This window comes from Centruroides sculpturatus, unplaced genomic scaffold, assembly GCF_000671375.1.
Source record: "Centruroides sculpturatus isolate CEXI.00-Female unplaced genomic scaffold, Cexi_2.0 scaffold1044, whole genome shotgun sequence".
NCBI lineage: Eukaryota > Metazoa > Arthropoda > Arachnida > Scorpiones > Buthidae > Centruroides > Centruroides sculpturatus.
Genome location: NW_019385231.1, coordinates 47,246 through 62,588, shown reverse-complemented (window position 1 = coordinate 62,588; position 15,343 = coordinate 47,246). Strand labels below are relative to the sequence as shown.

The following is a 15,343-nucleotide window of genomic DNA, read 5'->3' as shown; positions in this document are numbered from 1 at the left end:
TTTATACAATTTTCATAAAATAATTTTTAATGCAAATTTATATATTTGCATTAGTAATAATTTTCAATAAGCAAATTATGTATTAAAATGCCCATAAAATTAAGACAGTATTTTGATATTAAGTTATTTTTTTGTATTAATAAAGCAGAAGGTAAAAGTAATTATTTACAATATAAATAATTTTAAAGTCCTCTTCTGCTAGAATTTAAATATAATTTGTAAAATAAATACCTTTTTGTTAATCTCAAAATTGTATATATGAGAATTGAAAACCATTGACAGTACATGAACGCCAATTTTTCTTGTGCTTTTTCTTACTAAAAAGAGTCCATCTTGCATTCCAGCCTTTTGTAATAGTTTTGTAGCTTTCTAAAATTAAAAAAAAATTTAATTTCAAATAAAATTAAGCAGAAGAGTTAAAAAAAGTAAAGGTAAAAGTAATTATTTACAATATAAATAATTTTAAAGTCCTCTTCTGCTAGAATTTAAATATAATTTGTAAAATAAATACCTTTTTGTTAATCTCAAAATTGTATATATGAGAATTGAAAACCATTGACAGTACATGAACGCCAATTTTTCTTGTGCTTTTTCTTACTAAAAAGAGTCCATCTTGCATTCCAGCCTTTTGTAATAGTTTTGTAGCTTTCTAAAATTAAAAAAAAATTTAATTTCAAATAAAATTAAGCAGAAGAGTTAAAAAAAGTAAAGATATCTACGTTAGTTAAATTTTATACAGTATATTTGCTATTTGAATAAACAAAAACTAGTAGTATATATAATTAAACATTGATTATTCCTTAATGTTGAAATTTCAGTTCACTTGTGATTTTACAAAAATTTAAAATGTTAAATTTATAAATATAATTCATTATTATAAAAAAAAACTGCATATAGATTTCAATTCATATTTTAACAAATACATCAGAAATATTGCATATATCAGATTATATCATTTTAAGTTCAAATCACATGTACAACAATTATAATGTAAAAAACAACCAAGAAAAGTTTATAAAAGTCAATAACTTAGATTTCTATAACAATTTGCAAATTGTTATAGAAATCTTAAATTTGAGCTAATAAATAGTGGATAATAATTAAAATTACAATTTATAAAATAATTAACTTATACATTATTACAAAAATAATATGAGCAGATTACTGTACTTTTAACACATTTAATAATGCAAATATATCTAGTTAATTATTTTAATTGGCTGATGTAAAAAAAGAAGAAATTTGATTTTAAAATCTAAAGATTAGTAAAACAGGTTTAGCTTTCTGATAAAAATACAAATCAATATTACTTAAAAGATTTAAATATTTAATTATTCTTAAAATCATTTATCATAATTATCAGAGATGCATGAGAACTGTTTTACTGTTATACCATTCAGCCACCATTCAGTTACAATTATTAATCAATAACCCAAATATATTTCATATATTTAAGAAAACAAAAATTTGTTTTAATGCATTATTATTGTATTATGTTTACTAATAGATTCAGAAAAGACAAAAATATATTTAATTAAATAATATTACATTGTAGTTTATAATTGTTTTTTAATTATATAAATATAATTCTATCAATAGATATCTATTTTGAAAGGCAGAGAAATATGGATATCATATTTAGTTACTGTATAATCTAGCAGCATAAATCACAAAAGAAGATATTTGAGGTAAAGTACTTAATTATATATATATATATATATGTTGATAAATATATAGTCTGTAAAAATGTTATGAAAAAATTAGAATAATGAGGAAGGTTTTTAGCCAATTGTGGAATGACCAGCATGCTGCTTATAAATGGGAAACCAGCATGCTGGTAACCCAAGGGTTAATAAATAAACTATACTAAAATATACAATTAATCAGATCTAACAAAACTACTATAGTTGTTTATTAGATGTGAAAGAAAACATTCTTTCAAGTACAATAAAAAATAACATTGTAATTTGACTGACTTAAAATCACAAGAGAGTTTTGTTTATAAGACAATAAAACAATTAACGACTTATTATCAGCAGCAGCAGTTAGTGTGGGCTACACTATCCATCTACCCTGACCTTAAAAGTAACACCTTCCTTTAAAATTTCACAGAAAGCTGATCTTAATAGGTGTAAGCCCAGAAAATTTACAAGAGTTTCTTAAATTTAATATGCTTATTTTTACATTTTTTAATCAAACAAGAATTAAATACACACAAAAAAAAAACACTTTGGGAATTCCTTACTTATTTTAAGTCGTTAAAAAGAAGATAAAATGAAGAAATTACACATACTCATAGTTTTTAATAAAGCTGACGGTTTTGCAGTTTTAGAATAAAAATTTGTCCGTTTTTTTATAATGCACCCTCTAGACAGGGATGTATAACCTCACTAAAACTGGCATGCAGGCATTCCCTTGGGATAGACCAGCATGCTGGTCATTCTGTGAAAATACNTGGTCATAAAAAATTGCTTTATGTTTACCGTATCGTTAGGTGAATTCGAGAAGGAGGGGATCATCCCTAAAAACCCAGTAACCACGAGTGGGTAATTCACAACATGGCCTCCCGCCATAGAACTCATATCTGGAGTACCTTTATCCTCCATCTTACAATTAACAGTCGATATTAATACCGTTATGCACCGAGTTAGGCTAACAAGACGGGAATCCTGTCGCGGACGCCAATGTGAAGATGTATAGCGCGGACAGGAAAACACAGACACGTTTTTCCAATGAAACAAGTTTAATTTCGCGCTAACATTAATATATTTACAAAATGAGTTCGGATTCCCGCTGTTACTTACAAACGTTCCAAAATCCCGAGCGACCGGATATACCAATATACTGGTAGTTACTTTTCCGATAACTATCTCTTGACAAAAGTAGTTGCGCGCGGAAACTTAAACTAACTTAAAACTAAAATAAACTAGGAGATAGAAAAGATAGAAAGGGGAAATAAGATGAATTAAAGGACAGAGGGTACCCGAATTTCCTGGTAGTTCTCTACAGTTCCTCGTCTCGGCTGTTCTTCCTTTTAGAACCGTTTCGGTCCGTTTCGGCGTTGTCTTATAATCGTCGACTAAATTCTTCTATCAATGCGCTTCTTACGGCCTCTTTCTGCAGCGCTCCTCCGACCTTTTGTTCCAGAGCCTTCTGCCACACGTCTCTCTCTCTCCGAGTCCGGCCTAAGAGTGCCTAAAAACCCTTTGTTTTCCTCGCTCGCAGACCCGTTTTCGTCTTTTGTCTAAGGCTACCCCCTGATGGGTCAGGGGTGAGGCGAATTCTTGGAAATCCGAGACAAAGGAACAAAGAAATCGGAAGGAAGGAAAGTTCTAGAGTTTAAATTAAACTAAAACTATACGGACTAATAATAATAATAACAATATTAATAAAAGAAAAACAGGCGTGTAGCCACAATAGTATATTAATAAAACAATTTAATTATTAAGAACATATGATCTAAATAATGGTGAACAACTAATGGTAAAATCAGCCATTGTGTCATCATTATTTACAGCATATCTTTACCAAAATACCAGTAATTTAGTGACATAAAACCTAATAATGCATAAATATTTTGAAATAATTTAAAAAGATTATTAATGTTATTCCCATCTACTTTCAATGTGTCATTGAAATAGAATTACTTCCTCTTGAAAGATATCACTTTATATTGTTTTGTTAAATACTTCTCTACTAAGAATTACTTTCTTCAATTATTTCAAAGAAATTCTTTAACCTTTGCAAATGTTTCTGTAAAATATAATTAAACAAATTTGTGCAAAGATATGTAAATAAAACATTTATTTTATTAAGGATTGAAAAAAAGGAGAATAAAAAGGCTAGTTTAACTATTTCCATTTGTAAACTTTGACAAAAGCATCAATTGAAACGGAATTTTCATAGTACCTTATTTGAGAGATTTATTTTATTATTATTTTTTTTAATGTAATGCCATCTCAAACAACAAGCCCCATTAAAACATGATTAATATCAAATGACTGCCAGATTATATCAGGCTATATTAATACTATTATTAATAATTAAATGTAATTATCTTTTAATTATTAATAGTAGCAGTAATATAGCCTGATACAATCCAGCAATCATTTGGCATTAAATTTAAAATGAACAGGTTAAACATGTTTATATTTGTATTAAAATATGACTATAACAAACATCAAAGCCATAAGCAAGATTTGAATGCATGATCTGGCAAACTAGAACTATTAACATTCTACTGCCAGATCAGTATGACAGTAGTTAATATAATGTTTTATTCTGATTTTCTTAGTGAAAATGATAGTAAACTATAATTAAATCATAATTTAAAGTATATATGTTAACTGCCATATGAATCTATTCTTTTTACACTTAATTTTCATTATGATTACACATACATTATTAAGTAATAAACATACCGTACACTGAATGAAAAGTATAAATATCATTAAAAAAATCAAAAATCCAGCTTGTAGATCAAAAAGTTGAAGGAAAACAAATGTTTTTAATTGTCTTGAGCAACCACTACAGGTTAAAAGAACAAATATAGAAACAGAGCAGGAGAATGAAATGTTATAATCAATATATATTATAAAGGTAAGTGTACAATGTGCATGCTGCTAAAACTCAAAAACGAGTCCTGGTACGATCAAGAGAGTTATATGGTGTGGTAGCCCTCTATCCCCNTAAAACTATACGGACTAATAATAATAATAACAATATTAATAAAAGAAAAACAGGCGTGTAGCCACAATAGTATATTAATAAAACAATTTAATTATTAAGAACATATGATCTAAATAATGGTGAACAACTAATGGTAAAATCAGCCATTGTGTCATCATTATTTACAGCATATCTTTACCAAAATACCAGTAATTTAGTGACATAAAACCTAATAATGCATAAATATTTTGAAATAATTTAAAAAGATTATTAATGTTATTCCCATCTACTTTCAATGTGTCATTGAAATAGAATTACTTCCTCTTGAAAGATATCACTTTATATTGTTTTGTTAAATACTTCTCTACTAAGAATTACTTTCTTCAATTATTTCAAAGAAATTCTTTAACCTTTGCAAATGTTTCTGTAAAATATAATTAAACAAATTTGTGCAAAGATATGTAAATAAAACATTTATTTTATTAAGGATTGAAAAAAAGGAGAATAAAAAGGCTAGTTTAACTATTTCCATTTGTAAACTTTGACAAAAGCATCAATTGAAACAGAATTTTCATAGTACCTTATTTGAGAGATTTATTTTATTATTATTTTTTTTAATGTAATGCCATCTCAAACAACAAGCCCCATTAAAACATGATTAATATCAAATGACTGCCAGATTATATCAGGCTATATTAATACTATTATTAATAATTAAATGTAATTATCTTTTAATTATTAATAGTAGCAGTAATATAGCCTGATACAATCCAGCAATCATTTGGCATTAAATTTAAAATGAACAGGTTAAACATGTTTATATTTGTATTAAAATATGACTATAACAAACATCAAAGCCATAAGCAAGATTTGAATGCATGATCTGGCAAACTAGAACTATTAACATTCTACTGCCAGATCAGTATGACAGTAGTTAATATCATGTTTTATTCTGATTTTCTTAGTGAAAATGATAGTAAACTATAATTAAATCATAATTTAAAGTATATATGTTAACTGCCATATGAATCTATTCTTTTTACACTTAATTTTCATTATGATTACACATACATTATTAAGTAATAAACATACCGTACACTGAATGAAAAGTATAAATATCATTAAAAAAATCAAAAATCCAGCTTGTAGATCAAAAAGTTGAAGGAAAACAAATGTTTTTAATTGTCTTGAGCAACCACTACAGGTTAAAAGAACAAATATAGAAACAGAGCAGGAGAATGAAATGTTATAATCAATATATATTATAAAGGTAAGTGTACAATGTGCATGCTGCTAAAACTCAAAAACGAGTCCTGGTACGATCAAGAGAGTTATATGGTGTGGTAGCCCTCTATCCCCATCCATGAAAAAGGCTCCTGTTTTTACCTGAAGGGCATGCTGTTGAAGATGTAAGGGCTGGAAGTTTTGCCCTCTAGAAATTTCTAGAACAGTCCAGAACATTAGAGAGTATTTGAGAGCATTCCACAACATTCCAGAATGTTCTGGATGTTCTGGAATGTTCGGGAACATCTCAGATCATTGTGGAACATTCCAGAACACTATAGAATGTTGTGGAATGTTCCGGAACATTGTGGACCATTCGAAGCCTTTTTTGTATGGGTGGGACTACCCATTGGTGGGGGTGTATAAAGGAAGATCTGTCATGGGTTCGAACGTCAGTTTCTTATCAGTGACGAAGGGAAGAACCAAAAAAGAAGTGAAAATTACAAAGTAGTGCAGTGAGTGAATAAAAACAAACAGTGAAGTATGAGTAGTCAAAGTGATACAGTGACTGAATATAAATCGAAAATAAAGTGTGAAAACTGTGTAAAGTGTACTTAGTGTATTTGTTAATAAAAAGTTGATTTGATTTATATTTTATACAATGCCCAAACTTAAAAAAGGAGGAGCTCTTGCCAGTTCTGAATTTTCTTTTGAATATTAAAGTTGATATCGTCGTCGACAATATTATTTTTAGTTGCCAAAATTGCCCCTTGAAATAGCCACTACGGATTGGTATAGTTGTGAACAATGTTTGGATAAATTTGGTCGATGAGTTCGTTTTCAGTAGTGGCTATGTTGCAAAAATCACTGTTGAGTTCAATGAGGTCGGTTGTCTGGTCAGTGGGATATGTGCCTTCGCCTATTTGTAAAAGTTTTTGAGCAAAATGTTGTTTATAAACAAGTATTGTAAATAGTTAGAATATGTTTTCAATAAAATTTTTTTACCTCTTATATTTTAAAGTTTATCCTTTTATTCCAACTACCACACAATCTCATATCAACTCCCTGAGCGAAGCCAGGTATCCCAGCTAGTTTAAAATATAAAAAGAAAAATGTTCCAGTTCATAAATCATCATTTTGATCTACAAGCTAAATTTTTGGTTTTGTGAATGATATTTATATACAGTACATTAGCAGTTACTTAACTTAAATATTTTATAGCAATATTTTAGGCAGAATGCAAAAACATACTTAAAAATATAATGAAATTATATTTTATAAGTATATTTTCATTAAAAATTTCATTAATTACAATATTGCAATATTAATTTTAAGAAATCATACTTCTCTATCTAATCCCTCGTGAAACCATTCAGATCTTGAAGTTTTTGGTATTACAGGAAAATAATTATCTAATAAAAATAAGATTTTTTAAATTAAAATATGAAATTTATTTATATTTTAGAAAATTAAAATATTTTAGAAAATATTTTTAATCAAAGAAATTTCATAAACTTTATCTTACAAATTTTATAGTATGTATAATTTTATATAATGACATATTACATAACTATACTTGAAAATTACTAAAGACAGCATTTTTTTTAAATAGTTTTACAGTAGAAGTATCAAATTTCACCAGCTTATATATTAATCTTAATATATTCATTGACACAACCTTGATTTACAATTGAAAACGATGAATTTTCTTGATAATCATAAATTTACGTGACAAAAATTAGGTTTTACATATTATATATTAAAACTTATACAAATTCAACTTTTAAATTAGCTTTATACAATTCTAGATAATCTAAACCAGTGTTTTTCAACCTTATTGAATACGTGACCCCTTTACAAGTTAAAAAATTCTGGAGACCCCCCAGGGCCATATTAAAACTATATCAGTGATTTTGAAAACTACGTATTTAATTTTCTTTCTGTTCAGACCTAGATATTGATCAAAAAACCAATTGTACTGTAAAGTAAACAGGCACAGCCTTCTCACTGAAATTGTAGTTTTTTTTTATTGTAGTGTAGGACCTACAAACACTTATCTTTTTCTTTTACACGCGACCCCCGTGTAAAACTTTGCAACCCCCCTGGGAGTCGCGAACCACAGGTTGAAAAACACTGATCTAAACTTCTATGGCAATGGCATTTTAAAATGTTCCATAACTTACTGACTTGCAAATATTCTAAATTTTAAACTAAATGTAAAACAAAAGTAATAAAAAAATTTCAAAGTAAGTGTTTTTAGTTATTGATAACGTTACTAAATACTTTAAAATTGGTATATTAATAGCAGATTGCTTATCAATAAAAAGTTTTTATTTCCTACCATTACCAATGAATGAACAACTATTTTTTCAACCTGTAAATCAATCAATATTTAATTTAAAAAACCAAATAAAACGAAGTTTTATTATTCAATATTATTATGGAGTCTTAAGTGATCAAATCATGTTAAAATCCTATGTTGTTATATGCTATTATTATTAAAAAGTAGGCACCACAAATTTATCATCATCATGCATATATTATTTAAGTTTTGATAATTTAATATTTTGAATAAAATCAAGAAAAGAAATGTTAATTTAAATACCTAAATAATCAGTACAATTAATATGACCATTTCTTTCAGCAAGATCATATGGTGTTTCATCAGCATCTGAACGAGGATGACAAGGAGCATGATATGTTAATAGTATCTGAAAAAATTTTTAAATAATATTTAAAATAAATATTACTTTTATTTATATTTAATATTTATTTATAATGTAAATAAAATTAATAAATATGATGACACTTTTTATAAAAACTAATTAAAAGAGCAAAATTGACTTTTTGCTATATTTTCTTTTAAATTACAATGAACAATACACAAAATATTACCAAATATGTACCCATTTTCTTACATAATTCCAAGCTTATACAATTTTTTGAAAATGTTATTTGAAAACTAGATTTAATATGATAAAAACAGACCAAGTAAAAACAGTTAAACTGTAGTTTTATAACTTTTTATCTTTAAAATTAAAACACTCCCCAACTAGAAAACTATCACTAATCATCTATTGAATGTTAAATAATACTTTCATCTTCATAAGAGTAATAAACTTATATGCCAAATATGTAATGCATTATTCTTGTTTTATATTTACTGTTCATACCATTAAACATCTGCTTGAAAAATTGTTTCATAGTAATTATTTTTGAAAAACAATAGTTTGTCTCAATAAGCTTTAAACTTTGATTTATTAAGTATTTTCAAGTTGTTGTTTCTTACCTTCATAATCCATTTTGAATTAAGGAAGGTAATAATAAAACAACAATTTATTTATTTAGCAAAATTATAATTCTTATAACTTCTTAAAAGTAATCAAAACCTGTTTTATTAAAGAAATAACATAAAATAAATTAACACTATTAACATATAACAAGTCCTGATTACTTTTGAGCTTCCTGGATCATCATCATAGGTAACTACTCCCACAAGATACAAAAACATAAAATTTAGAACACACAGCTTTTAAACTTAAATCTATTCTAAAATCTGTTATGAACTCCAAATTCTCATACAGATAAACTTTGCAATTAGAGCCAACTGATTAAATCATTCATAAATAATGATCTATTTTTTATAAAAGTAAATTTTCCAAATACTATTAATAATACATTATTAAATGCCTAATTAATGTAAAATTTTACTATTGCTATTTTTTAAATTTATTATTATTTCAATAACCAGCTAATAACACTAAAAAAAATAAACTAAAAATTATTTTTCTATAACTCTCTTCCATGTCGTTGGCAATGTCTTTCCATTATAACCACATAGTCAAAATCCTTCTTCCAAATCCATAGTCAACATAGTCAAAATCCTTCTTCCAACTTATGAATTTGCATTCATAAGTTGTTCTTGTCTTCTTTTATTAACTTCATATCCTTCCATTTAATATTAATCTTTTTCCTTAACACTAGTTATGCATTTACGAAGACAACTAGTGCAGTTGTTACCTCTTTTATAGTCTTCTATGAAATACCTCAATGTGATCCTAATCTTCTTCTTTCAAAAAATGTTTTTTTCTCCTCTCTCCTCCATCAGAACCATATAAACTCCTGGCCTCTCATTCACTTTTCTTCCATCCTTCTTGTTTCTTGGCTTATCAAATGAGAGGTACTATTAGTACTAGAAAAAATATTTTGCTTTTTTAAAAAATGATCTTATTATTTACAATATGCTCAGCCTAAAAGGTAGCATTAGTGCACTAGTTGCAAAGTTTGTCTGCTTGAGAATTTGGAATTCATGATACTTCAGAATAAACATAAATTTGAAAAAATTTTTAATATTCAAAATTTGATGTATGCTCATTGCAAAATATATGAACATACCTAATGATGAGCCAGGAGGCTTGAAAGTACTCAAAACTTGTTATATATTCATATAATTAAAGAATTATGATTCCTTTTTAGATTTCAAAGTAGCCCTGTCCTTCTAAAAAGAGGGTGAGGAGCAAAATAATTTTATCATTGTTATCAGGACCAGTCACAAGGGAATGCAACAGGTGCAAAACACACAGGCTCTGAGCTGTATATGAGTGTCCAGAAAAAGAGAAGGGGGAAAAAAATAAAAAATTTTTTGAGTTAATTGTTTAAAATTAATTTCATTTTATGAAAATGCATCACCCAATATATACTCACAATACAGGGGAGTGCAGCACATAATACAATTGTTATTATGTGTTATGGAAAAAAACATACAGGGAGAAAATAGAACGAAAAACATTTATTTTTACATACAATTTAAAATCACAAACAAGGAATATAAACTAATAAAAGATAATAAAAAAAATAATAATAAACACCAAACATTTGTATTTCTCAGATTCTCAACTGTATACCTACTTTTGCAACCCCCCTGTATATTGGGAGTGTATTGACCAAAAATGTGTCAATATACTCCCAATATATTGTGAAGTATAGTATAAATATTATATGATTGTTACTAAGTAGGCACTACAAAGTTTTTAAGTGAAACAATTCTAACACTTTTTGAAATAACAATCAGAATTAAAATGTTATTTAATTATTGATTATTATTATGTTGTAAACATAAATACATATAAAAATAAAATATAATAAATTGTTATTACAGTAATTAAGCTGTAATTTTTTTTATAAAATATATTTTTGTTTTATTTAAAACAATAATCTTGCAAAGATATATTTACTAATAATAGTAATAATAATGTCAATATCATTAAATCCATTGAAAAGATACTTCTTACTTAAAGTTATCAATATGGAAGTTCTCACTGCATATTATCTTTCAGTTATCTATGATAAAATTTTTATTTTACATTAAAAACTATCAAATAAATAAATTTCTTTGATATGTATTATATTTGTAGTTTGATAAAAATTTATTGCATTAATTATGGTAATTGTTTGGTGTAATATAAAATACTAGTAGCCCGGGACGCCCCCTAGTGGGCGTTCCAGCAGCATTACAAATTCCTGAGGCATGTTTAATGCACTTAATATATGAAAATTGTGTGCGCTTAATGTTTAAAAGTTTGATGCAGTTAATATATATAAATGTATACAATTCTTCATCTTAGAAACTAAACTTAAAATATCAATACACAAACAGCCAACAGTATTTGTACATGAAAAAGTGAATCTATTCTTTACTCAAAATTGTTCAAATAAATAGAATTAATATGATTAAAAAATCAAGTATAAATATATACAAATGTTCATGTTAAAAAGTAATGTTAACAGATCAATACACAGCAAATAGTATTTCTGTATTACAGACTGAAGATATTCTTTAGCTGTGTTCTGTATTCCATCATTTATCCCATCATAAAACTTCTGTATACACAACATTGTTGGTAAAAAAAGTATAATTATTTGGAATCAATTTGCCTTGTTGTGACATTTTGTCTTCTGTGTCGTTTTGCTTCTGCCTGCCTGTGCAACATTGCAGATCTGAGCTCATGAGTTTCATTCTGCAAGCCTCCACGTGTTGATTGTGCTATTCTCTGTAATGTTTCCTGCGCACGTCTCTCCCTTTGTCTCGCAGCAGTGGCAGCTTTACGTTCCCCCACAGTGGCGTATTTCTTTGGTCGTGCCATGAAAGGTTTCTATTATTATATTAAAATATTAGCTTAACTATTTCACTTATCGTTTTATCGTAGCGGTTCAAATCTATCCGGTTTTTCGTTATTCGCCCCCTAGTGAACATTACAGGCATTCCGTGACAATAATAAATTCCTATTACAAATATACTGAATTATTTATATTGTTATATTGACCAAATAATAATTTATTGGCCAAATGAATAATAATAATTTATATTGTTAATTTAAATAATAATTAAAATTGTTAATTTAATTTGAATGTTTGAAATATGACACACGATAGGGGCGCCTCTAGTGTTGGTTATCAAACGGTTATGGGACGGACGGACGGACGGAAGGAAGAAAGGACGGACACCTGTTGAATGGGTTATATATATATAGATATGGGACAATTCTTAAAAAACTACTACCCATACACTAAAAATACAGACATAAATAAGAATTAAAATTGTTAATTTGGATGTTTGAAATATGACACATGATAGGGGCGCCTCTAGTGTCGGTTATCAAACGGTTACGGGACGGACGGATGGAAGGAAGGACGGACACCTGTTGAATGGGTTATATATATAGATTAAATTTTCTATAAGACCTACTAGACCTATAAATTCTCACTGTTGTCTGCCTGTCTATCTGTAAACTTGACCTGAAATGTCCATGTTAAACTCAAACTGGCCATGTCTTATTCAGTGTGACCTTATCTTAATTACAATTACTGATTGGTTCTTATTCAAATAATACTAATGATGAGCATGTATGTAATAATAACTGTCTTGTGTGTAAATTTTATCTTGTGCATTTTCAATGCCACCTGATACTTACTGTATATTCATATCTATCAATTTTTGGTATAACATCATTAGCCATTAAAATCAGAACTATTAATTATTTTTCTAAACATTTTGTACATATGATAGTTTCCTGCTATTTTCACATATGTATGTAATGAATACTTTATACAAATATTGACAAATGATAAAATAACAATTTGCACTAGCAATAAGAATTATCTATAATCTTAAGCATGTGAAGATAATTTAGTTCAGAAGAGGAAAGGGGATTTTCCAAAAAGTTTACACAAATTTTACAAAAAGAACACAAGTTCCAATTTTTAATTTGCCATCACTTATAAGTTTTTAACCTTTTTGCTTTCTTTATCTGATTTATTTTTGTTCTTGCAGTCGGAGGCATTTGTCCCCAGACCCTAATTTGTATGCCTATGTCTAGAGTTACGATGAAGCAAGCAGGGCTGATACTAGGCATCAGAAAATCCAGAATATGCTTGAGGCAGCATTGTTCCAAAATGTAATTCTATAAAATATAATTTATATATTAATATAAGATATAAATATTTTTATATTAATATATAAATGTTAATATAAAAATAAAATTTGACATGAAGACATTCACATATTAGTTGGAAGAGCTATGGAGTAAACAAAACAATAGATTATCAGTTTGTTTATGTAAGATGACACCTCACCTCCATACAATTTAACTGGAATACAATGGCAGAGATCCTCTTAAATAGGACCTACATTTGAAATAAACCTGTTGGAAAAGCAACAAAATGACCAGACAATAGAAAACACAGGAGGATCTAGAGCATCAAGACAGACCAAAGGTGCATTTTGATATGATTGATGGAATGAAGGCAAGAGAAGATATTAAATAAGAGTTCTTGACACCCACATTTTTTCATTGTATGTTCCAAGTATTAGAATTGGATTTTTCCCATTTTATTTAAACAGTTTTGAAAATATGTCAATATTCCAGACATCAATATATGTCAATAACCTGTCAAGTAATTTTTTTTTTGTAAAAGCTGTAAATTCAATTTTTCTTGTTTTGAGATATTTAAGATTTTTCATTTCAACCAATTTAAAAATACTGTTAAATGCTACTATATTTATTTTATTATTAATTAATAATTTGGAATTTTGTATACAGTAATACCTCGACTTACGTGAACCCGAAGTTACACGATTTTCAAATCTCGACGATTTGTCTTTTGTTTGAGCACCACACGACTCTTGATTACTCACTCCTCCCACACTATTGTTCGGCTTACATGTTCGGACATGTCACGCAGAATTGACATATAGCTATAATTTATTTTGTGTTATTTATTTCTGTGTTTGTTTGTTATATCTACGGAGACTTGAGAGACTCTACTATGTCATCTAAATGAAGTAGAACTGATTCTTCTGCATCAAACAAGAAAAGAAAAACTTTATCTTTAGAATGTAATTTTAACATTATTAAAGATTTTGATACAAAAATGAAAATTTGTGAATTGGCAAAGAAGTTTGATCTATCGGAATTGACGGTCAGAACAATTATAAAAGGTAAAGAAAAAATTCTCGAAGCTGTAAAAAATGCTCAATCTTTAAATTCAAGCATCATTCGTAAACGTCATAGTATTATCCCTGAGATGGAAACAATGTTAAAATTATGGTGTGATAATCAAGTAAATGTGAAAAATTGTATAATAATATTTGTTATACATATGTATTATCTAAGATTTTATTAAACATTTTTTTTTCTAAATTATTGTTTTTAGTCTACGGCCCCAAATAAAAATTATTTGTATGTATTTATATGCGAAATTATACCCCGACTTACATGAATTTGACTTACGCAGTTATCGCTCAATCTCACTTATCGCATAAGTTTGGGGTATTACTGTATATGATTCAAATAATTATAATTTATTCACAATATGCCAAACTTCAATATTAAATTTTTTATTCAACATGAAGTGAAATCAGTGGCTAAAAATATAAGTAATTTTTAATTTGCATGTGCACAGAACTGATATAATATTTTAAATTGAGTTAATTTAGCAAGTAAAATTATGCAAACTATAATCACAAATATTTTTTAGGAAACCTCTATTTTAGACAACACTAAAAAAAATTTTAAACATTATTGCTTGAAAGAAAAATTTGAAAACATTATTAAAGAGGCAACAATAACAACAGAAAATTTAGATGTTGAGCCAGCTTTTTAAATGCAGCAAACCATTCCTCCTCAGAGGGTTAAAAATTTATGTGGGACACCTGCATATAAAATAATGTTATATATATATAAAACAATATTCAAACAGTTTGTTAAAAGTACCTTCATAATATCAAGATAACCTCTACTTGCAACTTCGTGCATTGCAACCCAACCATTAGTTGAGGCTCGGGCTTGCACATTTGCTTTTCCTTCTTCTAATAATGTTTTTACAGTTGTAGGAAGACATAATTGACAAGCATACTGTAAAATAATTAATAATACAAAAAAAGAAAATAAAT

The 15,343-nt window shown here is 27.5% G+C and overlaps 1 protein-coding gene across 3 annotated transcripts in view; it reads right to left on the bottom strand.

Moving 5' to 3' along the window:
- Positions 1 to 15,343, bottom strand: part of LOC111636487 (tyrosine-protein kinase shark-like) — a 78,519-nt gene that overhangs the window by 19,745 nt on the left and 43,431 nt on the right. For all 3 annotated transcript variants that reach the window (XM_023381747.1, XM_023381749.1, XM_023381748.1), the window contains 4 exons: positions 15,165 to 15,305; positions 8,498 to 8,603; positions 7,237 to 7,304; positions 512 to 649 (listed from right to left, as the gene is read on the bottom strand). In XM_023381747.1, the coding sequence (XP_023237515.1) occupies positions 512 to 649; positions 7,237 to 7,304; positions 8,498 to 8,603; positions 15,165 to 15,305 (453 nt within the window). The remainder of the gene's footprint in view (positions 1 to 511; positions 650 to 7,236; positions 7,305 to 8,497; positions 8,604 to 15,164; positions 15,306 to 15,343) is intronic.